The 26,287-nt window shown below is 41.5% G+C and overlaps 2 protein-coding genes across 3 annotated transcripts; both read left to right on the forward strand.

Moving 5' to 3' along the window:
• The first annotated feature begins 14,474 nt into the window (after window positions 1-14,474).
• On the forward strand, window positions 14,475-17,378 carry LOC125591594 (F-box/LRR-repeat protein At1g48400-like). Its single transcript, XM_048766067.1, has 2 exons — window positions 14,475-14,483; window positions 17,190-17,378. Exons 1-2 carry the CDS (start codon window positions 14,475-14,477, stop codon window positions 17,376-17,378), a joined length of 198 nt encoding a protein of 65 aa, XP_048622024.1.
• A 2,534-nt stretch (window positions 17,379-19,912) lies between these two features.
• LOC106397911 lies at window positions 19,913-21,094 on the forward strand. Of its 2 annotated transcripts, none has more exons than XM_048766068.1 (4): window positions 19,913-20,028; window positions 20,195-20,297; window positions 20,426-20,735; window positions 20,821-21,094. In XM_048766068.1, the coding sequence occupies exons 1-4, from the start codon at window positions 19,928-19,930 to the stop codon at window positions 20,853-20,855; spliced, it is 549 nt and encodes a 182-aa protein (XP_048622025.1). In that variant the 5' UTR covers window positions 19,913-19,927; the 3' UTR covers window positions 20,856-21,094. The 2 variants fall into 2 exon arrangements, with proteins under 2 accessions (XP_048622025.1, XP_048622026.1); XM_048766069.1 differs by having other exon boundaries at window positions 20,426-20,731.
• Window positions 21,095-26,287: the final 5,193 nt, after the last annotated feature.

Raw genomic sequence — 26,287 nt, forward strand, 5'->3', positions numbered from 1 at the left:
TTGGGATCCTGATCCTAAGCTACGAGCATGGCCTTTCCCTTTCCGTCGATCATTATGAAGCGCTTTTGAGGCTTCAACTTGTCACAGATACAGATAAGCATAGGTTGGTCCCTCGGAAATTTATGTCAGTGGTTAAGAAGTTCATTTCGAACTTCAACTCGTGGAAGAAGTTCTTTTTCTTTATTCGTATAGACGCTGCGTCCGTCGAAGAGAGTTGCATTCCACTGTTCCGGAGGTTGCCGAATGATCGCCCCTTCATCAACCCTCTTGCTCCGTTCCCTAAGGACATCATTGCGGTGAGGGATCTTCTCAGGAACGGTCCCTTCTTCTGGACTTCTTTTACGCCGACGAGGGTTCGGAAGGCACTGAGATTCGTGTAACCCAGTCCTGCTTTGGCTGCGGACACGGGAAGCGACTCCGAATCTGACGACCAGAATCCCGTCGAAGCTCCAACAGCTGTGCCGGAGTCGAGCTCTCGGAAGGGAAAAGATGTCGATCTTGGCGACATAGAATTTTCGATGGATGACTCTATGCTTCCAGGATGGGATCCGAACCTTGCTTACGGCGATGGGAGTGGTTCGAGCGAGGTCCCTATTCCGGATTTCGATGATTTCTTTGCTGATCTGCCACCGGGTTTCGGTGCTCCTCCTCCTACGAAAGAATCGGCGAGGCCGAGAGTCGTTGCGGAAGGATCTCGCATCATCAATGGGGTTAGTTTTTTGAGAATTTTTTGGTGATTGTCCAATGTATATATATATTTATAACATGTCAATCGATTTTGCAGGGCCTGAGCTTGCTGGGCTCGGCCATTGAGGCGGGCCATAGAGAAGCCATGGTCTACCGCTTTAAAGCGGAGAAAGCGGAGCGGGATCTCGCTCGCGTGCACGGCGAGATGTTGGAGCGAGAGGCGCAACTTACTCGTGATCATGCGCGGGCCATCCGCAAAGCGGAAAGGAAAGGCAAGAGGGAAATCGTCGAGGTGATGAAGACTCTTGCCTCTCAATTCCAGTTTGAATATGGGAACCTCAAGAATGCCTTTACCTTGGTGGGTGACTTTCGTGAGTGCTGCGGTTCGGTCGGAAATCTTTGGAGGACGCGAGCCGATGACTATGCGTTTGAGGAGGAAATGAGCTTGATGAAGAGTGGGATGAATGAACGTGCCCACGCTGAGGCGCTTATCCCTCCGATCGACGAGCGGATTCAAGGGTTCTGGGATTCCATCCTGGTTTCCCTTGATACCGACGAGGTTTCGACTGGGTTTCCCGATGATGGCGAGGAAGTGGATCGTCCCGCGGATGCGTTTGGTCCTTCGTTGTCTGGGGACTTTGACTTTGGATTATGAGAGGTGGAATAGTTATCGAAAGAGAGATGCTCGTCTTTCTGTTTCATGTTTATGGCCGATTGTGGCCGAGAGATTTGTACGGGCCTGTTTTGGCCGTTTTTATCGTTTATCGGGATTGGCCGTTGGTGGCTTTGAATCCCCTTACCGCTTTACGCGGTTATTTATATGATGAATGTTTTCGTTTTCGAGTTTTCCTGAGTAGGTTTGAAGTAAATATGAGTTGTCGTCTCATATTTAATTCCGATGAGACGTTCAATCTGTTGGTTCGTTCGTGATTTTCGTAAAAATTATTTATCTTTACGATTTTCGAGAACGTTGAGATACGAACGGAGAGACATGGTTTAGGATCTCGTATCTTTTAGATATCATGCCTTGAGATGTTTGAGACCAGAGCGTTGGGTTTAGGGCAAGACCTAGGTTTACTTTCGGTTAAGGTTTATGCGGTGACTAGCCGGCTATCGTTTTTCCTGTTGCGATTTCTTCCTGATTCGCACCGATTTAAAGTCCGCGATATGTTCTCGGCTTATATGACTTGTATGGTACGAATCGAGCATCTTCTCAGAATTAACTGGAAGTGCTAAACCAAAATTTCGGATTTTTGTTGTAGCGCGCTTTTGTCCTTGTGCTGGACGTTTTTAAAGATCAAAAGAGTGATCGAATTGCGTTTGTTTAAGACGGCTGGCGTGTTCGTCGGGGCCAATCGACGAACGGGGTGTAAGGTTTTGGTGGTCGCGTTCGGACAATTTGTTCGTATTATCTTCGAATTTTAACTTTGCGACGTCTCGCAGTTGTTTCGAGGATTATACGTGTATCTTTGTGCGTTTGAAGGATGATGATTTTTTTACGATTTTTGGGCCGGATGAGGCTGCAGACAAGAGTCTTAATGTTTCCAGGCGTGTCCTGAAAAATTTTTGTGTTTAACTGAAGCGTAAACGTTTTCCGATAAAAAGGACAACGTATATTGTAGTAAAAGTTTTTGAAGTTTCTTAAAAACTCGATTACAATAATGGCGATTTTTTAAGTGGGAGTATACGAGTATACGCACCCACTCCCCCCCTTTTTAGAGAGGGGGATAGCTGAACTCGTCTTTTGACGAGCTGCCTACGTACCCCTTTCGAGGATCAAGCCATCTCGTAGTTCTGTTTCATGCCGCGAGTGTTCTTACTCGGCGGTAGATGTCGCGATGTCCGCCTTGACCTTGTCGATCGTGGCTGGGTCAACGCTATTTTCCGGATGTTCCGGTTGAGTTGTAGCGTGGGCTTCAGACTTGTGTCGAGCTTCGACGTCCGATGCGTTTGCGTTGGTAGACGTTTTTAATTCGTTTTTTCCCGGGGTGCTTTTGGCCGAAGATTGGTCTATCTTCGTGCGCTTGCCGTTTACAGCTGCAGAAGTCGTGATTTGCCTTAACTTGTGCTCTGCGAGGAAGCATAGCCGCGACTGTTTTTGGCACCCCCAGATGGCCGCGACTCCGCTTGGGGTTGGGAATTTGAGACCCAGGTGGAAGGTTGACGGAACTGCCTGCATGGCGTTGAGCCATGGGGTTCCCATGATCACGTTGTAGATAGCGGGATGATCGACCACCGCGAACTCGACGATTTTCGTGATCTCCTTGGCCATGACTGGCAATTGGATCGATCCAAGAGTCATCGATACTTCACCTGAAAAACCCGTGAGTGGTTTTGGCGTCGGAATTACTTCTCTGAGTTCGATGCTCATCCGTTTGAGAGTGTCGCGGAAGATTACGTTGACCGTGCTTCCCGTGTCGATGAGTACCCTTCCGACTTCTAAGTCTTGTATAACGAGATCTATGACGAGCGGGTCGCAGTGAGGTTGATCGATGCCGCCGGCCTCTTCCTTTGTGAAGGTGATCGAGCAATTTTGACCAATTTGCGCTCGACTCCGCCTTCCGTTGGTAAGCCTTGATGGCCGACACAGTGTCGCCGCAGTATTGTGATCCTCCGATGATCATATTGACTCTGCGGCGATTGTTATCGTTCCCTTTGTCGTCTGGCCTCCTGCCGCGTTTATCCCCAGGCTGGTTTTGTTGAGGGGATTTTTCAGCGGACGGATTTCTGTCCGTCTTTGGAGGGCGATCAGAATCGAGGATCAGATCCTTGACGCTAGTTACTTCCGAGAGCTCTCCAGCGAGTAGCTTCGCGGCCAGTCTTGCTCCCAAGACTTTGCAGTTGGTTGTGGAATGTCCTCGGGATTGGTGGAACTCGCAGAAGGTGTTTTCGTCATACCCTTGATTGCGAGTCCATGTGTTGCCCGTGGTCCGACCCTGATCCGAGTTGATCGCATAGTTATGCGCCCCCTGGAGATCTTTCCCCTCGTGATGGACGTACTTGCCGTTACGAGAGTTCTTCTTTTTCCCTTTCGGGTCCACGTCTTTCGAGGATGGTCTTACCACCTTATGTTTTTGCGATAAGACTTTAGTTTCCTCCTCTACTATGATGTAGTCCGTTGCTTTGTGGAGGGCGTCCTGGATCGTTCGTGGTTTGTCGAGAGTTATCCACTTTCTGAATTTCGACTTGTACCAGAGCGTCTTTCTCAGCGCGTCGATGGCCACTTTGTCGCTTATCCCACTGACCCTTGACATTATCAGCTTGAACCGACTGATAAACTCGCGGAGGGGTTCGTCTTCCCTCTGGGAGAGACTCCAGAGGTCAACATCGGAAGTTTCTCTGTCTATGAATACAGAGTATTGCTTGAGAAATTCTGATGCGAGCTGTCGGAAACTCCCGATGGTGTTACGACGAAGGCATGCGAACCATTCAAGTGCTGCTCCTTCCAGGTTTTCAACGAACAGGCGGCAGTAGCCGGCATTCTTTTCGCCGTCCTTCAGTCTAGCTCTTCCCATCGCGATGTGGAAAGCCTAAAGGTGCGCTTTTGGATTGGCCGTACCATCGTACTTCGGTACTTTGATTTTTCCCGGATCGGTAAAAGGGGTCTTCCGAGCTCCTTCCAACAGTCGATCGATTTCGGTGGGCAGCACTAGTAGCATGATGGATTTGAGACTTTATGGCCCTCACTTCTGCCGCAGTCTTGGTGATGTAGTCGCGAAGATCGCGGATATCCGATGTCTCGTCAGTAGATTTCCGAGCCTGTCAGCGTTTACTGCGAGTGAGCTCGGTTTGTCTTTCAGCCAGCTCCTCCTGTACGTTCCAATAGGCGATTTCTTCCTCTTCCGTCATTGGTTTTTCGAACGGGGAGCCTTCCCGAGGAGATCGGCTTCTGGTCCTTCTCGGATGTCTATCGACGTCCTCGTCGGTGTCGTTGGAAACATCGCTAGGATCCAGGTCAATGTGTTCGGCTTCGTTATCCTCCGAGTCCTTTGCAGGGGGCGGAAGACTTTCAGGGTTCCCCTTTTCGATGGGAGATTTCTCACTAGGGTTTTGACCGGAAGCTCGTTCCCGTGCGACTCCTGATCTGTCGAGTGGGGTAGCGAAGTCGAGCCATTTCCCACGGATTTTGGTGGTTCCGCGGGGGCGGATTGCTTGGGTCCTTGCCGTTAAGGTTTCAACATGTTGGGTCAAGGTATTCACGAGTTTATCCTGTTCTTCCGACCTTTTCTCATAGGTGGCGAACATCTTTTTAAACTTCCCGAGCGTCGCGGCGTTGGCTTGTGCGTTGGCCGCGGATACGTCCGCTACTGGAGTGTGGAGATCGGTGCCGCTGCCTCCGTTAAGAGGAGTTTGCACGTTATCCGCGTCGTTAGTTGACATGTCTGATCGAGAGTGATGTGGCTTTTGCGGGTTAGATTGATCCGTACCACCCCTCCTTCTAGCGCCAAACTGTGGGAACCGAAATTCGGACTGTCGCTTTCCGTTTAAATAAGGAAACTAGGAAAACCCTAATTTCTCAGAGGACCCGGATATCTGCTAATTACCACATGTCAAGCAATCAGAACACGAGAATTACAACGATAAGAATAAGAAATCGAAAAAAGAGCAAAGTAGATCTTATTCCGAATCTGCGTATGAGCGTTTACAACAAGGTATAAGCCTGGGCTCGAGAGCTGTCGGCGAGATTCCTAGTTCTAGCAACCCTAAGACGGCTAAACCTAATTGAGTCGCAGCTCGAAATAAAAAAAACGGAAAATTGCTTAAATTGCTCTAAGTGCTAAGTTTGCTCTGAAAAGTCTTATGCCATGCTCCTCTCCTAGGACTCCTTATATACTAGCTCCAAGGTCGGTTTACGCTTTTACTCTTCTGCCCTTAAGCCGTCATAGCATAAAAATGGAGATATTCCATTTTTCCCGATCTTCCAATTATCTTCAAAACTTTCGTATTTATCCGCGGAAACTTGACATTTATCCTTCCTTGTGGACCAAGCGTAAACTGTGCTGCGGTTTACGGGCTTTTGGTTAAGAAATCGTAGGATGGGCCTCGAGTCGTGTTTTAGATCCCTTTGGGCCGTCTTCCGACTCGACACGTTTACTACGAATTCTTTTTGATAAAGAACGAACTTTCCGCGGTTTCTAATCCGCGAAGTTTGATCGATGAATTTGAATAGCGGAAAACATGGACTGAGCTTGCTACGGTCTTCGGGAGATAGCATTCGAAGGTTTGGCGAGAATGCATGGATTGATGTCGTATCGATGTTCGGAAGGGTTCAATCGCTACACAGCGACTCAACTTCGGCTCGAGCCCGGTTGCTACGTAGCGACCGAGCGGGACGAATGCTCGGTCGCTACATAGCGACCGAGCTTTGGCTTGAGCTCGGTCGCTACGTAGCGACCGCGCGGGACGAACGCTCGGTCGCTACGTGGCGAACGAGCGGGACGAGCGCTTGGTCGCTATGTAGCGACCGAGCTTTGGCTCGAGCTCGGTCGCTACATAGCGACCGAGCGGGACGATCGCTCGGTCGCTACGTAGCGACCGAGCGAGACAATCACTCGGTCGCTACGTAGCGACCGAGCTTTGGCTCGAGCTCGGTCGCTATGTAGCGATCGAGCTGGACGATCGCTCGGTCGCTACGTAGCGACCGAGCGGGGCGAGTGCTCGGTCGCTACGTAGCGACCGAGCTTTGGCTCGAGCTCGGTCGCTACGTAGCGACCGAGCGGGACGATCGCTCGGTCGCTACGTAGCGACCGAGCTTGGCCGAGCTCGGTCGCTACATAGCGACCGAGCGGGACGATCGGTCGGTCACTACGTAGCGACCGAGCTTGGCCGAGCTCGGTCGCTACGTAACGACCGAGCTTTGGCTCGAGCCCGGTCGCTACGTAGCGACCGAGCGGGACGATCGCTCGGGTCGCGACGTAGCGACTGAGCTTAGGCTCGAGCTCGGTCGCTACATAGCGACCGAGCGGGACGATCGCTCGGTCGCTACGTAGCGACCAAGCTTTGACTCGAGCTCGGTCGCTTCGTAGCGACCGAGCTTTGGCTCGGACTTGGTTGCTACGCAGCGACCGGACAGCGTGTATGCGTGGTAATTACGCAACGGTCGAGCTTGGTTAGTTTGGTTTGAATCTTCAAGGATACTTCTTCGTAAAAACTTCGTGTTTGGTTATATTTTACGAAAGGTACATCTTTCTTTTTACTATCTCTTTCGGAAATACAATCTCCGAGGATTTTCGGGTGGTAATTCCGTCGTAACCGTTTTTGACCCCAACAGTCTGTTGGTGGAGCCTTTGCAGGAATTGTCCACTTTTGTGAGAGACCTAGAGGTGCAGATTGGTAATGCCCTAGTTCCAGTTAATTTCCATGTCCTGGACATCAAGCTAAACTGGAACTCTTCTCTACTACTCGGGAGAGCTTTCTTGTCAACAGTGGGAGCAGTGTGCAACTTGCAAACCAACCAGTTGTGTCTAACACTCATAGATCCTAATGCCCACTATGACCCCATTCCAGTCAAGAAGCCACATATGTCCTCCAGAAGAATTAAAGATCCAGGAATCATTGCAGCTTGCCACTGCGGAGCCGAGTACGAGACAGAATACTCAGCGTCGATCGAGACTCACACAGCAAAATCGATCGACAGTGGCAATCAGAAATCGACCAACACACCACATGAAGAATCGGTCAATAGTCGTCTAGATGATTGGGAAAACGACTACTACAACCCCACTATTGCTGCATACACCAGACAAAACATGCTTACAAAAAAGTATGATGAAGACTATGACGATGAACGAGCTACTGAGTACAAAGCCATCCTTGATGAGGAAGATACACTTCTACATCATTCCTCTGGGAAAAGGAATGCAAAATCGATCGACATAACTGGCTCACCATAGATCGATACTCAACCTCATCAGAGAAACCGGAAACGAGCATCGACCGACATCGCCAACTACTCATCCATCGACGCAGAAGTTAACCGAGTGCGAGAGGGAGACTACTCGATTGGCAGTTGGACAGATGATCACTGATAGACTATGGATTTGACTTATTTTCATCCATAGATTATAGGTGCTTTTACTAATAACTATTATATTATAGTCTATTTATTATATTTATAAGATCAGAAATGTTTTGGAGATAAGTGATGATTTTGGAGCATTTTGGAGATATTTGGAGCAAGAACCCGAGATGACCATCGAGCTCAACAATCGGTCGATATTGGAGAGTAAGAATCGATCGATACTCACATCTGTGTATCGATCGACAGCGAAGGGCGCAGAAAGCTGATACCACTCAAATTACCCTAAGAAGTGATTTATACTCTCTCAAATAAGAGGTCGAGTTGTAGTACTTAGGGATCGAATTCACAGGGAGCTAGGGAACCAAGGGATTCTAATATGATTTGTTAAGGAAAGATGTTTTAAGAGTTTTAAAAGTAAATTGGAGTTTTATATTAAACAAGTGTTTGTTCAATAGCAGGTTTTTGGGTTTTGGTGCTTAAAAAGGAAATTGCTAGACTTAGGGTTTTTATTCAGGAAAGTTGGAATTATAATCCTATAGATGCCTAATGAGTTGCATGCATGATAATGTAAAGCTCAACTATTTGATAAACAAGTCTTTCGGCTCTTGCGGGCATTGACTTGTTGTCTATTAACTAGATCTATGATCTCAACTCTCGTTATATTGATCTATAGAAAGTGTCGATCGATATTCCAATGGGCGTATCGATCGATACACCTTTTCCACCGTCGATTGATTATTCAAGTGTGATATCGATCAACGCGCTCTAATCAAGCTTTATGCACAGGTTGAATGAATGCTTACTAAGCTCACTAGATCAGCTCTCCCCTTTCTCATAGCAAGAAACCTAGCTCTATTAGAATGTTTTCAGGATGAGAATTAAGCTATGGCTTTTATCAATCAATCCAAGGGCAGGTTCTAGGTAGCTAATCTAGACACATGTATTAATGAACAATCCTAAAGATGATTATCACAACTCAGCAATCTATAGTTGGGGCTAATCTCTCCTAACCTATTTAAACCCTTAAATCTAACAAGAGAACTACTCATAAATTATTTTTTTTTTTAGATTTTCAGGTACATGCCCAGCACTACCAGGAACAACAAGGAAACTCAACTTATTCTCACCAGATCCTGCAAGTTTGGAACGCTCGATCCGCAAGGAAGCGCGCTCCTTATCGACCGACAACAACACTTCTGTGTCGCTCGATTGCGCTCAACCACCGTCGACCCAGACCCCAGTCCCGTCGACCGATACTCGCTCACCACTGTCGACCGACAACACTCACCTTCCGTCGACCGACATCCTTCATCCGACCTCGATCGATATTTCATCTCGGACATCAATCGATACTGAGCCGCGAGGTATGCTTGCGCCTTTGATACTTGTACGCGACAACAATGGAGACCTGCATGACCAGGAGGGTCATCTGCGTTAGGAGGCTCATCTGCGTAATGCAGCAGGTCAGAGAATTGATGCTCAGGGGGCTGCAATCCGTGAGCCTGATGCTACTGCTACAGGTACTACTTTACCTGTAGATGAGGCTGCGCAACCCAAGACGTTGGATGACTACAACCGTCCAGATCAATACTACACCAACAGATCAGCTATCCTTCCTCCCACCATTGATAGGGATTTTTAGTTGAAAGCGCAGTACTACACGCTTGTGGGACAGCTACCCTACCATGGATTATCCCACGAATATCCTATGGACCATCTAGAGAGGTACGAGGATCTGATTTCTGAGCGACATCAAGAATGCATTCTTATGCAATTTCTTTGATGAGGCGCGTGCTAAAGACTTGAGGAGGAAGATTGCTACATTCACTCAGGAGCCTGCAGAATCATTCAAAGGACCTTGGATCAGATTCAAGTCTTACCTGAGAGACTGTCCACACCACGGATTCTATGAAGTACAACTACTCAGTAGGCATCGCGGTGCAGTACCAGATGGCTCTTGATGCTTCCAGCAATGGAAACTACAATACCAGGGATCCAGAGGAGGCAGTCAAGGTGATTGAAAACCTAGCATCCAGCAACAGCACCAAGAACATTGATTTTGAGAGGAAAAGATCTGCCACCATCCTTGCGAATGATCAGATGGATGAAGTGAAGGCAAAACTGGACAGTGTTCACAAGCTTCTCAGGAAGCAGGTTAGCTTTGTTGAAGATGCAGAAGCTGTAGAGGGTAGAGCAGATGAAGAAGAGGTGAACTACATTGGTGGAACTGGATTCCAAGGTTCTGGAAACTAGGGTGGAAACAGAAACTCCTGTGGAAATAGGAGTAACTTCAACCAAAACTCACAGTACCAGAAACTCTACAACAACTACAGCAACAACAGGAATTATGGAAGTTCCTAGTACCTGAAGCCACCGCTGCCTACTTAAGAGAGCAAGATTGAAGAGATGCTCGATCGGGTTCTTGAGGCACAACAGCGAATGACAGTGGACTTCAATGGGAAGATAGATTCTGTCTACACCAACCGGAACACAAAGTTTGAGACTTTGAACACTCATGTGAAGAAGATGGAGATGCATGTTGTGCAGACAGGAGATGCTGTTAGGAGGGAAGAAGCCTCAACAAGAGGAGTAGGGGATGATGTGATGAAACACCACGTGGATGCCATCATTTAGGATGATTTTTGGCAAGTGGTGAAGGAAGAGAAGCTGCAAGAAGGTGATTTCGGGGTAGAGAGTTTGATGAGTTTCGGCGGATCGCATTTGTATCGATCGATGCCAGACGCCGAACATCGATCGACATACACCTACTCAAATCGATCGACAGGAATTCCTGAGCATCGATCTACAATGCACGACCCTATCCCAGTCAAGAAGCCACAGACGATCTCCAAAAGAATCAATGATGCAGGAATCATTGCAGCTTGCCACTGTGGAGCCGAGTACGAATCTAACTACTCGGAATCAATCGACACTCAACCTCAACAACGATGCCGAAAGCGAGCATCGACCGACACTGCCTACTACAAATCGGTCGACAATAATTTCAACCGTGTGCGAGATGGAGACTACTCAATTGGTAGTTGGGCAGATGAACACCACCACGAGAGCTTTGCAGTAGAAACAGTAACCTACACACCAGGAGCAGATAAACTACACGATAGTTTCACAGACGAGTAACTGCTCAACATGCAAAAGCGCTTGGGAAAGAACTCAATCGATCGACACTCGCCACCAGATATCGATCGACAAGCTTCCTCAACAATCGATCGACACCAACAATACCACGTCGATCGACAACCATCCAATACCGAAAACCACTGTAAGCTAAAAAGATAAATTAGATAACTAGTATCTAACTCTAGACAAATTTGGTATTTTTCGGGACCTAATGGCTACGCAAAAGCCATAGACGGCTGCACATTACACGTATCTCGAGAAGATATCGCAGATATACTTCAAACAGCCAATGGAGCAGACAATCTGTTCATGCATCAACGCAGCAACCAAGAACAGAAGACTACAAAGGAGTTCTATGACACAGCTGGTGGCATAGAAAACAGCTTCAAACAATGATCTCACCATACAACCCATCCATTGATCAACATAGACGTCCCAACGGTCGCCAGACAGCCAGAATTCGGCAAAAGAGCTTATGACCTTTATGGTAACAGGAAATTCTACTGGGAAGAGAAAGATGAGTATAGAGTCTACAGAGATGATCGAGAATTTGCAGAGATCTAGATGGACACACCATTCCTGTTCACACCGAGGATATCAGAAGACTTCTGGAAAGAGCTTCAAGTGATGAACCAGCCTACATATGTCTTCCTGAACATGCTAGCTCATTCACACAGACAAAGTTGGATACTTGTTTTACAACAAGTCCTAGTTCTCAACACTACTAGCCAAAAAACCTCCAAAGTCAAGCTAAATGACTATAACAAACCGCTGAGTGGGTGGCAACCCACTATTAGGTAATATTTTTTAAGTTTTTATTAATTTACTATTTATGTTGGTTTTTAATTATTGCAGGTCATAAAAAAAACAAAAAGAAGATCCGAGTAGACGATTGCCATATGTATCGACCGACGTGAACAAGTCGACATCGATCGACATTGCCTTACCTTCGTTGACCGACATCAACATCCTTACATCGGTCGACATCTATTCCGGTCTGGTATATCGTTCATACTTGTTACATTGAGTCCTTATGATTTATTTTTAACCATAACTCCGACTGAATTTTCACTAGGGACAGTGTAGTTTAAGTCTGGGGGGAGGTTTACTGATATTTATTTACTTATTAGTCTTATTGAAAAAAATTTCAAATTAAGTTATTATTGAGTCAAGAAGGGGATTATGAACATATAGATTTTTGCTAGATATCTAATCAATCTTTAGCACCATTCTAGACTTACTGATTGCAGATAGTACTAAAGATACTAAAGTGGATCAGCCTGTCAACTATCCACTCTTGCTAAGATTGTTTTGAAGGAACCAAAGCTAACCTCCAACACTAAACCTGACACAACTGCTTGTCTTGGGGCTTGGTATACATGGGATCCGATTCTTCAAACAAGTCTGGAAGGTAAAGCCTTGTGTATATAGATTTATCACCCTTTCTCTCTCTATTTTCGAAATATAGATTATATAAAAAAAATTGTTATTATATTAGAGATTTATTAGGAAGGGATTCGAACAGGACTTGGTGGCTACAACCATTAAGGCTTGCTTCATAAGAATTTCATAGGTAAAGGATTAGAACATGACTTGGTGGCTACAACCATTGAGGCTTACTTCACAAATAATCCTAGGTGTAGGTCAAAAAGAAGTGAACAGGACTTGGTGGCAACCACCATTAAGGCTTGATTCATGGAAGCCTGTCCAATCTTGGTTAGTGATCTTGCATATAAGCATACTTTGACCAAGAGGGAAAATTAGTAGAGAGAGAGAGGATATGAACTAATGTTTACCTGCAGGTCCAGATACTTGTTTGAAAATCCTAGAATCCTGTGATCGATACTCCCAAGGTAAAGCCTTCACTTTTATTTTATGCTAAGAAGTGAGGTTGGTAGAGGGGAAAGAAAGACAAGATTATGCTAAGTTGTTGGCTAGATGAATTTGGTTGCTAAGCTAGGATATGGTATGATGTACTTTTGTGATTAGGGCTTCTTAGATGTGGATTGCAATATTGTAGAGGTGAGGATTCTAAGTTTTAAATCATGTGAGTCTCTGCTGTTTTTTAAACCTCTTTCAGAGAGACTACCTGTTTGTTTTGCCTGAGGACAAGCAAAAGGGTAAGTCTGGAGGAGTTGATAGACTATGTATTTGACCCATTTTCATCCATAGTTTATAGGTGTTTTTACTAATAATTATATTATTATAGAGTCTATTTATTATATTTATAAGATTAGGAATGTTTTGGAGTTAAGTGATGATTTTGAAGCATTTTGGAGATATATGGAGCAAGCACCCGAGATGACCTTCGAGATCGACTATCGGTCGATATTGGAGAGCTAGAATCGATCGATACACAAGACATGGTGTCGATCAACAGCGAAGCGCGCAGGAAGCCCGTTTGGTCACAGCCGACTTGAAGCCCAAGATTTCACTATTTTACAAGATTGCCCCTGACGAGTTTTTACCCTAATTATATAAGTTTTGCCGCCATGTTAGAGGCAAAGTGTGCTTTCTTTGTGTTTCTTTTTTTATTGATAGATAGGAGAGAAGATCCAAAGTTATAATTTGCGATTGGAACTCCATTGATATCTATATTATTATTCTATGAAGTTTTTATACTTAACTGCTGCTAAGAATTGCTTAGCCATGTCTGCGTAGTTCTCTTGTTAGATTTTAGGGTTTAACTAGGTTAGGAGGGATTAGCCCCAACTATAGATCGCTGAGTTGTGATAATCATCTTTAGGATTGTTCATTAATGCATGTATCTAGATTAACTACCTAGAACCTGCCCTTGGATTGATTGATAAAAGCAATAGCTTAATTCTCATCCTTAAAACATTCTAATAGAGCTATGTTTCTTGCTATAAGCAAGGTGAGAGCTGATCTAGTGAGCTTAATAAGCATTCATTCAACCTGCGCATAAAGCTTGACTAGAGCGCGTCGATCGATATCACTCTTGAATAATCGATCGACGGTGCAAAAGGTGTATCGATCGATACGCCCATTGGAATATCGATCGACACTTTCTATAGATCAATATAACGAGAGTTGAGATCATAGATCTAGTTAATAGACAACAAGTCAATGCCCGCAAGAGCCGAAAGACTTGTTGATCAAATAGTTGAGCTTTACATTATCATGCATGCAACTCATTAGGCATCTATAGGATTATAATTCCAACTTTCCTGGATAAAAACCAAAAGTCTAGCTATTTCCTTTTTAAGCACCAAAACCCCAAAAACCTACTATTGAACAAACACTTGTTCAATATAAAACTGCAATTTATTTTTAAAACTCTTAAAACATCTTTTCTTAACAAATCATATTAGAATCCTTAGGTTCCCTAGCTCCCTGTGAATTCGATCCCTAAGTACTACAACTCGGCCTCTTATTTGAGAGAGAATAAATCACTCTTTATGGTAATTTGAGTGGTAATTTGAGTGGTATCACTCACCACCATCGACCAAAGACACTCTTCTTCCGTCGACCAACATCTTCCATCCGACGTCGATTGATACTTCAGTCCGAACATTGATCGATACTGAGCCGCGAGACATGGTCGCGACCTTGATACTTGTACGTGATGAGAAGGGAGACCTGCATGACCAGGAAGGTCATATGTGTAATGCAGCAGGTCAGAGGATAGACGCTCAGGGGGCTGCAATCCCTGAGTCTGATACTGATACTACAAGCACTACTCTACCTGTAGATGAGGCTGCTCGACCCAGAACGTTGGCTGATTACAACCGTCCAGATCAGTTCTACACCAACAGATCAGCCATTCGTCCTTCAGCTATGCAACTTCTTTGATGAGGCGCGTGCTGAAGACTTGAGGAGCAAGATCGCCACATTCACTCAGGAGCCTGCAGAATAATTCAGAAGCTTCTGGATCAGATTCAAATCTTATCAGGGAGATTGTCCACACCATGGATTCAATGAAGTACAACTGCTCTGTACTTTCTACAGAGGCATCGTGGTGCAATATCAGATGGCTCTTGATGCTTCCAGCAATGGGAACTTCAACACCAGGAATCGATAAGTGGCTGTGAGAGTTATTGAAAACTTAGCATCCAGCAGCAGCACCAAGAACACTGACTTTGAGAAGAAGAGATTCGCAACCATTCTTGGGAATGATCAGATGGATGAAGTGAAGACAAAGCTGGATAGTGTTCACAAGCTTCTCATGAGGCAAGTCTGCTTAGTTGAGGATGCAGAGGCTGTAGACATAGAGGGTAGAGCAGAGGTAGAAGAAGATGTGAACTTCATTAGTGGAACTGGATTCCAAGGTTCTGGAAACCAGAGTGGGAACAGAAACTCTTATGGCAATGGACAGAGGGGAAATTTCAACCAGAGTTCGCAGTACCAGAAACCCTACATCAACAACTACAACATCAACAACAGTGGTTATGGAAACTTCTACTACCAGAAGCCACCACCACCTACTCAAGAGAACATGATTGAAGAGATGCTTGATAAGGTTCTTGAGGGACAGCAGCGCATGACGGTGGACTTCAATGGGAAGATTGACTCTGTCTACACCAACTTGAACACAAAGTTTGAGACTTTGAGCACTCATGTGAAGAAGCTGGAGATGAAGGTTGTTCAGACAGGAGAAGCTGTTAAGAGGCAAGAAGCCTTAACAAGCGGGGTAGGGGATGATGTGACGAAGCACCACGTCAATGCCATCATAGATGATGATTTCTGGCAAGTGGTGAAGGAGGAGAATCTGCAAGAAGGAGATTTCGAAGGCGAAAGTTCGATGAGTATCGGCGGATCGCATTGGTGTAGATCGACGCCGGACATCGAACATCGATCGACAGGCTCTCCAGAGCATCGATCGATGACATCTACGGAGTCAACCGCATCTTGTAATGCCGTGAGGATCCTGGCTCACGAGGAGTTCGCAGCAAGACACCCACATCCACCCAGCCCTGTTTATGTCAAAATCGATCGACATTCTGATACTGCCATCGATCAACAGTAAGAGAACGCCATCGATCGACAACCTCCAGCGCCCATCGATCGATGCGCACCTCTTACATACTGAGTACAAATGCTAAAGATAGGCATTTCACGTCTCAATGCACTCAGGCCACAACCCAAACCTTCAGATAACCCACCAGAGGCCACCAGTACACATTCAGATGATGCAGCAGATCCTATGAAAGTTGATAGGGTTCCTTTGGGAGGAACCCTGAGGAAAAGAAAGGAAAAAGTGGCGAAACATCTGAAGAGGGAAGGTAATGAGAAGGAAATGGAAAGTTTCATCTCTGCTGTCACGGTGTTTATCTATCGAGAGAGCTGTTCACGAGCAACACACTGGTGAAGCTCACACTCTCAGGTGAAGCTCACACTCTCAGGTGAATATGCTCTTGAAGTCAATGGTGTTTTTCTTCCAGCGCTCAAATCGATTTCTCTCTTATCAAATTGGCTTGATGGGCCCAACTATGGTCGGCTCCTTGATGGCTGCCCTGTCCTGGAAGACTTACTCATAACTGAAACTCATCGTTGGCCTCTGCCATGCTGCGCATCTTTCGTGGAAAGGGCATCCCTCAGGTGGCTTGTGATTACTGTTAAGCTTTCGGATACCGAAGACACCACTGTTTTTTTTTTAAATCACCAAGTCTTGTGTTCCTTGACTATTCTGGTTATGTCACCAACGTGTATGATTTTGTCGATTTGGATATGCTCGTCGAAGCCAGGCTGAATCCCATGTTATGGGATTCAAGCGTCTATAATGAGCATGTTTATTATTACGATTGTGACAATAATTGTTATTATGATGATGGACGGCCGGAAAGTATATCTGCTGATATTACAGGTTTAGTTGCGGGTATAAGCAACATTACGACCCTTCACTTGTCTCCTGAATCTCTTGAGGTCAGAGATTTATTCTTCTATTTTCTTTTCTTTTTTTTTTGGTTTGTGGAGCTAGCAACTTATATGTGATGATCATATATATATATGTCAGTTGTTTCATCTCTGCTGTGAGTCCATACCCGTGTTCAACAACCTCCTTACTTTATCTATCGAGAGTGACAAGGCACATGGTTGGCAAGCGATGCCTCATCTGCTCGAGAGTTGTCCAAATCTACACGTTTTAGTCTTCAAGGTATTTTCTTTCAGTAATATATTGTGTTTTCTGTTGTGGTTGTTGTTTCCCATTATACAATGTCAAATTGGTCTCTCCTGATTTCAGGGACTTGTGCACAGAGTAACAAATAGATGCGGAGATGCATGCCCTTGCAGCCCTGAGGATCATAAGAATAAGAAGAGGAGAATGGTAAAGGATGAGGAAGAAATTTGTTGTTTATCGACATGTCATGTGAAGGTGCTATAGATTTCAGAGTATGGAGGTTCTTTTCAAGAGCTTAAACAGTTGAGGCATTTCTTGGGCAAGTTGGAATGTCTTGAAACCGTGAAAGTTTGTGTTGACGCATACGAGAATAACAACAACCGTGAAGTCTTGCGAGCTAATCTTCTGTCTCTCCCAAGACTTTCATCCAAGTGCAACATCATGTTCATCTAATTTTTGCAGTGACACAGCGATTCCAACCGTTGTCGAAACTCTAAAGACCAATGAACCATTCGCCAGGAACCTTAGTCTTCCCATGTATGTGTGTGATCTTTCTGTCCATATGCACTTGTTTGTAGTAGAACCAACATTGTCTTGCCCACAAACCTATTTCCTTTGGTATCTGGACGATCGCACCACTGAACAAATTGATGAACTCTTTGCCTTTGACTGAAGTATTGTCGATACTTTACGTTTATTTTTTCTGTTGATGTAGGAGCAATTCCAGTAGAAATAAGAAGTTACAGAAATTTTCAATCACTGCCTTACTGGTTTAAATATCAAATGAATCAGTTAATAACAAATTTTGTAAATATAATTGTGTTTATTGAATTCATATTGGTTTAAAATTATGGAAAATAGATTACATAAAGTGATTCTTATAAAAATTAATAAGTTTTGTGTGAAAACTCCAAAAATATAGCTTTTTGAAATACTATAGATAAAATATCATTTAATGGTAGAATAATCTCATGTGCAATGGTGCATTGCATTAATATAGACTCATTTGTAAGTAATGAATTAACTACCTTTAATGGAGAGCCAAGGGGAAATATTGTCCCAGGTAGAGGTTTACGTCAAGGAGATCCTCTGTCTCATTTCATATTTATTCTATGCACGGAAGCGCTCGTTAGCCTTCTTAATCATGCAGAGAACCAATGAAAGATAACGGGGATGCGAGTCGCACGCGCTAGCCCCTCGGTATCACACCTTCTCTTTGCTGATGATAGTCTTTTCTTTTGTAAGGCGGAGCCCCGTGAATGTGAAGAAGTTATGAAAGTAGTCATGAAATATGGGAAAGCATCAGGACAATGTATTAACTTTGAGAAATCCTCATTACTCTTTGTTAAGAGGATTCCTGCAAATGATCGACAGCTGATTAAGGACACACTTGGTATCCAAAACGAAGGGGGAATGGGATCGTACTTACGAATTCCAGAGGATATTAGTGGATCCAAGTGTAAACTACTACATAAACTGAATGGATGGACGGGTAGATGGCTATCAAAAGGTGGAAAAGAAATTCTAATAAAATCTATTTTGTTAGTCTTCCGACTTATGTCATGTCCAGTTTCTTGCTCCCGTTGGAGATATGTGAGAACCTTGCGAGTGCCATCGCACAATTCTGGTGGAGTTCAAATCCTCCAAAACGAGGGATCCACTGGGCTAAATGGGTGAAGATGTGTGCCCCTAGAGAGGAGGGAGGTATTGGGTTTCGCATGATCCATGAATTTAATCTTGCTCTTCTAGCGAAACAACTTTGGCGTCCTGTACAATTCCCAGATTCACTAGTGGCGAGAGTTCTCCGGAGAAGATACTATCGGTTGAGTTTGCCTTTGCGGATCGGTGCAGTAGATAGCCCATCGTATGTGTGGACGAGTATCATAGCGGCAAGGAAACTATTACTTTTGGGCATCAGGAGTAAAGTACACTCAGGATATGAAATTAATGTTTGGCAAGATCCATGGATTCCCTCGATTCCAGTAAGACCGGCTCGCCCCAGAACCCCAATAGTACATCAAAGGATGACAGTCAGTAATCTTATTGATTTTGAATCAAAGGAGTGGGATGTTCGAGCATTGGAACAGTATATAGACCAAGAAGACATATCAATGATTCAGAGTCTGGCCATAAGCCCAACTCATCGACGCGATACTTTCTGCTGTAGCTATACCAAAAATGGACAATATACTGTCAAATCTGGATATTGGGTAGCTACAAATATACTGAGAGATGTTGAGGAAAAAGAAGTTGTTGAGCCCAACATAACCAAACTACAAGCCTTTGCTTGGAAAGTCAATGCACCACAAAAGATTTGTCATCTTATATGGCAACTAATTACAGGGCAGGTAGCAGTCACAAGGAATTTGGTACGTCGCAATATGCGATGTGATAATTACTGCCCAAGATGTTGAGAGCCTGAACAGACATGCGATTTTTGAATGCCCACCGGCAGTACAAGCATGGGCACTGTCATCAACACCGTCAAGCTCTCAGACTTTCCCGACTTCGAGCATCTACACCAACATGGACTATCTCTTTTGGAGGAAGAATAGTATTATGGAACCAGAAAATGACATAGATCATATCCTTGGATAATTTGGTACATTTGGAAAGCGAGGAACGACAAGCTGTTCAAAGGTATAGATAGGGACCCCTTGGAGTTAGTCAAATATGCAGAGAGTGAATGCCAGGCATGGTACAATGCAAAGGATTCTATACCTTCACCTCCACAGACACAAATGGGTGAAGACACACAAGCCTTAAACTTGGAGAATATTTGTATGGTGGATGGTTCATGGACCTCTACGGATCAATTCAGTGGAATTGGATGGGTGTGGAAGGATGATAGAGGGAAGATCCAATTAATGGGGACAAGGTATCTAAGGAGGCGTGAGACATCACTACACTCTGAACTGGAAGCTTTAAGATGGGCAATGGAGAGCATGCTATAGCACTCGACATGTCAGAGATTTGAGACGGATTGCAAGGACCTGATTGCAATGGTAGTGGATCCACAAGCATGGCCAAATTTCTCAACCAAGCTACACTACAAGAAATCATCGTCAAAGCCGACGACATTTACTGACTACTACTCTCCTCGGTAAGTTTACGATGGGTTTCTGATAACTTTCCGAGGACAAATAACTTTAGTCGGAACATTCTCGGAACTTTGCGATAAACCAATGTTCTCGGTGTTTTGTCGTAATTTAATGTTGGTATGTTGTCGGAAATAATTTTTTTTGCAACGAACTTGTTTTCTTGGAAAGTTCCGAGAACATGTTGCCGGTATTTTCTCAAGACATACAAAAGCCCGACAATCAATTTGCTTATCGGTATGGCATCACAAAAAGCTCGTCGGAGTTCTATCGGGTAAAATATTTTATGGATAATTGATTTCATTGAGATCCCAAATCCTTTTTTTCCCAATTATATTTGAAAATTATATCTTGAAAGGCAGTATAAAATCATAACACGTGGCCAAACAACGAGTTTTGAAGGGTCTAGATGTGTCGTTACAAAAAAGGAAGGGTCTAGATGTGTCGTTACAAAAAAGGAAGGGTCTCTCATGTCCACACATCTCTATTTTCTTATCTACTCCTTTATCCACATCTCTGTCAAAGAGAAGATCATCTCTTGCTCAATGGCGTAAAGCGACATGTAACTGGCTTGTTCGATTCGTGTCTCCGGTTGGCCTCCTCGCGATCACTCTGCCTACTGATTTCTGCCGATACGTGATTTTGTTGAGGAGCATTACCAGTGTAATATCTGGAGCCGTTGCTACTGATTCTTCGAGTTTGGTCTCGGTTGGTGTGCTCTTATTCCCTTTCCTCCTTATCTCGTCTTTCCCATCTCTCTTTATTTTAGTTTTTTAATATTTGTTTTTTCTTTGCAGAAAACCACCTAAAACTTCCCCACACCACCGTTTAAAGACTTTGTGCCGCCACCGTCACTGCCGCAGCTCCTTCCACCGCCATTGCTGATCACTCCACCTCCACCATCACGGCCACCGTTGCATCTACACAAACACCGTAGTACATACACCAATTCATTAGATTATAACTACTGATTTATTCTTATTTTCGTTTTAATTTGTGTAGAACTTTTATATTTAATCTGTTTATCTATAATGTATATTTGATAATTTTAATATTATTGTGTTTTATTTATATTTTTTTTATTTGAAAATATTAGCTTGTCGGAAATTTATCGGCAATATTTTTCCAAAAGTTCATCGGACTCATCCGACCACTTTCCGGTAAATAACTCCGAGGATATTTGTTAACGGTAGTTACCGATTGATTTCCGACAAAAGGAAATTACCGAGACCCAAACTCCGACTAAACGTTAATTGTCGGCAAATTATGGGAAATGCTCATTACCGACAAACTTCCTATTGATTTGTCCCTCGGAGTGTGAGCTTCATTCTTGTAATGCTAGAGGTCATTCAGCTTCTAAAGATGTGTTTTTTAGACTTCAAAATCGAGGACTTCCCAAAAAGTACAAAATGGAATTGCTGACTCATTAGCTAGGAATGCCTTTTTTTTCATAGATTTTTGTGCTTTGTTGGTTGTTCTATTCCGATCTGGTTACCCAGATCACTTTAAGTTTGGGTAATAGAATAGTCGTTTGTTGCAAAAAAAAAAACTACGTTTAATGGATTTTTAGGCGTAATTAAAAATATGTGGCAATTCCTCTAATATACCGGGTAACTATAAGAGTATTTTCATATACACATGATTATGTTTTAATAATATACTAGAATTTGATCCGCGCCCCCGCATAGATGTTTGATTTAACTTGTGTTCAACATAAACTCATAAACCACTGGTTATATTAAAAATTTCCATGTATATTTTTTATATTTTGTAATTTACATAGACTAGAATATATTATTTTATAATATAGATGTTTGATAATATTTTTTTATTTTTATATTATATTAAAAATTTATAACTTGATGCAATTTGATGTAATTGTACTATTTATATACTAACCTGTATTTTTTTGTCAATTTATTTTAAAATGAAACAACATTCTAAATTTTTTAATTTTTGCATTAGCTTTCTATGAATTATTATTACTTTTCTGGTATTTTTTTTTCTCGAAAACTAAACTATCGAAATTTATATTTAACTTAAATAAATAAGGTAATACTATATTTAAAAATTGTTTTATATAATATATACTATATATTTTAGTTTGTGTTTTAATTTTCACCACAAAGAAACAACAGCCATTGTAATTAATTAATTTAAATAGATTTTAAATGCAGTGGCATAATCTTTAAATAAAAATATACAAAAAGAAAATATTTAATTTATTTTTAATGCAATGGCTAAATGCGTAAATAAAAGAAAGGAAAAATGATTGTTGACTACATGAAGTATTGACCATCACATTGCTAACCATGCAAACTAAACTAATGTACTAGATTCTGACCCGCTCTTTTCAAGGGTGAGTATATTTTTGTTGACAAATTTATTATTTTCTGTGTTTGTTCAAAAAAGCGGGTATATTTTTTGTTGACAAATTTATTAACTTTTGTATTTTTTTTTCACTAATATGTTTAGACATTAGCGTTTTGTTTTCAGTTTGATTCTAATTTGGTTTTCATTTTCGTTCATTGTATTTTTTATATTGTTTTTGAAGTTTTCCTTTATTTTTATATCATTTTAGATTCTAACAATGATGTAAATTTTTGTCAAATAATTTATATTTATACATATATATAGTTATTTAATTTAAAAATAGACTAAAATTTAAAATTCAGTTCAACCGGTTGGACCGGACCGACTATTAACTTAGTTACAATGTCGAGTAAATTTTCGGTCTGGTTTTCAAAACATTGATAATAGTATTTTGCATGTCGAGTCAATTTTGGGTCCAATTTTCAAAACATTGATAATAGTGTTTTGCAAAATGACCAGATGTTAATTCTTTTTTAAAATTGTTTTTGTAGAAAATATGTATATAACCGCCAACTAACATATTTATTTATAATATGATATTTTGATACACCTTGTGTTATAATATTAGTCTTAATTTGTTTTAGTAGTGATTCAGTTTAAATCCAGATGTTGATCAAAGTTAAGCGAATTATTTTTTGTAGTCAACCAAAAATGTATATCAAAATATTTTTGTAGTTAAAGTGAAATATTTTTGTATTCTATATTTGGGTCTGAATTCTGTTTTAATAGGGTGATTTTGCGGGATATTCATAAGAGCTCAAAAAATTAAGAATATATTCATTAAACAGTAACATCCAACAAATGTGACAATTTGGCCCAAACCTTGACATTTTTCTCCTCTTACTCGTGTCTGCGTGAGTATATGCGCGCCACATGTGTAACTAACAGAACTAAGTATATTATACTATATGGATCATCTTTTCTTGACGGTACTCCCGAAGATGGAAGATCATCAGTTTGCGTGGATATTATGGTATATTTGGAAAAGAAGGAATAATAAGGGTTTTAGTAATTTGGATATTGACCCAAGAGATATACTTACGCTTGCAGAAACTGAATCAACACTTTGGGCTGAGGCTCATGTGATGAAGACTAAGCAGGTACCACAACAGACTGAGGTTTTGAATCGTCAGCCGCGGGTTGGTCGTTGGTGCTTTATAGATGGTTTCTGGAAAGATAAAGAACCTTATTGAGGTCAAGGATGGTATAGCATACTCGAGGGCTTTCAGGGATTGATGGGTGCAAGGAATTCTAGGGCATGTATTTCACCTCTTCATTCAAAGATGGAAGCATTGATATGGGCAATGGAATGTATGAGAAATTTACATCAGTTTCAGGTTACTTTTGCTACGGATTGTTCTCAATTGGTGAAGATGGTTTCAGAACCAGAGGAATGGCTGGCGTTTGAGAGTTATCTGCACGACATAAAGCTACTGAAGACACGTTTTACTAGCTCAGAGATCATTCATGTACCCCGGACGGAAAATCAAAAGGCGGATAGTCTAGCACGATGTGCAAGAAAATAATCGTCTTTCGTCGTTCACATGGATGCGGAGTTACCGGATTGGTTCGCAGAGTCTATATGAGTCTGTTTGTTGATGACAAAAAAAAAAATAGTCTAAGTACTCATACAAACAAATATGGTATAGAAGAGACACTGGTAGAAACGTGAACAAAACACCACATCAGCAATACTATTCTAGACTATACAATGTACACGTGAGTGGAAACAGAAACTCACTAGAGCATTTACCAAATTTCTTATGCTGCCAATTATAATAGAATAAAAAAAACTACAATTTTGTTTATCTTTTTAGAAAATTTTTGTAACTGATAGCGGTAAAAATAAAAATATTAATAAGAGTAACGGATGAAGGAATGTTGTTGTTGCTATATAAAGTAAAGGGAAACAATAGATGGTAGGAGGTGGAAGAGATATGATGAGTGGTGACTGTGGCGGAAGAGAAAATGACGGCGGCGATGAAAAAATCAGTAGTAGTGATGGTGACAATGATATGCTCGAGGGGAATGAAGAAAAAAAAATGACGGAGTTAGACATGATCTGCACAATTAACATGATACTATACTGTTATATTAAATAAATAGTATTGACCAATTATTTTATACTAGTATGATAACAATAACCATAATACAGATTATGTTAGGAAAAAAAATTATTTGCATTGTTGTTGAGAGAGAAAAACAGTGAGGATGCAACGAAGAAGCACAAGAAGCTAAGAGAAGAAAAGAGTGGAGAAGAAAATGCAGAATAGAAACAAAAGAAAAAAATAAATATTGTACTATACTATACTATACTTTGACAATAAAATAGAATAAGATAATATAATATAATATTTACAATAATTCATGCAAGAATTAATATATATATTCTTTATAAAAATGGACTGTTCATTAAAAGAAATTGTGTGCAATAGATATAATTTTTTATCTTTAGAAAACTCTAAACAGACGAGCCATTTCAATATAATTTTTAACATTTTCATGATTTTGCATTCTATTTTATTTGTTACAATAATATAGAATTGAACACACTAACAGAGATAATTGATCTGCTTCTCAATTGCAAACCAACATCTGATTCAGGGATGGTGATGAGTCGCGATGGTGCTGAAGGAAAACACAATGAAACTACTAGAGAAAAGTGTCGAAAGAGATACAATTTGCCAAAGAAAAGGAAAAGAATTGTAATATATTATACTATGATTATAAATAGAATAATATATTACACAAAATTACTGTTTATCTTTTCCAATTCAATCAATTATCTGACTATATATCTTGTTTATCTTTTCCAATTCAATCAATTATCTGACTATATATCTTCTTAAACTCATAAACTGGATCTGCAAAAACAAAAACAAAGAAAAAACAATTTAAGTGCATGTAATTCAGAGTGGGATGGTTTCGAAATTGATGAGATAGATTACTATGTTAGGTCATTTACAAAGTTTCCAGAAGTTATCGAAAATTAAAAAGATGGTGGACTCTATAATTTTTCACGCGCAGGGTGGGATATTTTGGGAATTGTACATAAAATATGCACAATATCGTACACTAAGAGCTCCTATGGTCGGAATCTTATTTTTTCATGTTGCTATAGACATGAGGCCAAATTTCTCTTTTTAATAACAGTTTTATGTTCTTCATTGGAGCGATAAGATGATTCCAGAGATTTCATATGAATCAAAAACCATAAAACCAACTACTTCCTGTATAAGTCAAATAACGGATTCCTATGGCTTCCTACGTCACTTTTTGTTAATAAATCCAACTTAAAGGTAACTGTTTTTTTTTATCAAAGACAAACATAACATGATTTTAGACACAGTTATAATAGTCAGTTTTTTAAAAGTAGGTCCAGTGGTTAAGAGTGATTCTATTTTAATAATATTGATATCTAACTACGTAAAGTATATGTTATGCATGATAACATCCATCAACGATGTTATGTAATTAACATCACGAATTAAATTTCATTCATCTAAAAGCTGATGCAAATGTCAGATACCGTTTAAATATCTTGTTTCATCAGTTAAAATATGATCGACCCGACCATAATTTAACTAAAATTAGAGAACCGGTACCGAACCCGGTCCAAACCGTGATATTTTAGGTATCCGAATATATCTGAACAAGATTTATATACTAAAATATATTAATTATTTTTAAAATTAATATCTAAAAGAATATACAAAATATATAAGACGTTTTTATGTTGTCAAAAATACGTGGAAATATATAAAAATAGTTATAAATACATGTTTAAAATAGCTAAACAATACTTATAATACCTAAATACTTAAAATATCTATTAATTTCATAACCAAATATTTAAGTTAAACCAATTTTTATGTTAAGTTTAAGTATTTT

The sequence above is a fragment of the Brassica napus genome, chromosome C8 (assembly GCF_020379485.1).
Source record: "Brassica napus cultivar Da-Ae chromosome C8, Da-Ae, whole genome shotgun sequence".
Lineage (NCBI taxonomy): Eukaryota > Viridiplantae > Streptophyta > Magnoliopsida > Brassicales > Brassicaceae > Brassica > Brassica napus.

What these genes read in the sequence shown, in the direction of transcription:
- LOC106397911 (XM_048766068.1), top strand. Translation starts at nt 19,928, where the DNA reads ATGGTAGTGGATCCACAAGCATGGCCAAATTTCTCAACCAAGCTACAC. An exon ending in GCTCGTCGGAGTTCTATCGG is followed by an intron (nt 20,298 to 20,425) that starts GTAAAATATTTT and finishes CGAGTTTTGAAG; the next exon opens with GGTCTAGATGTGTCGTTACA. An exon ending in TTCGAGTTTGGTCTCGGTTG is followed by an intron (nt 20,736 to 20,820) that starts GTGTGCTCTTAT and finishes TTTTCTTTGCAG; the next exon opens with AAAACCACCTAAAACTTCCC.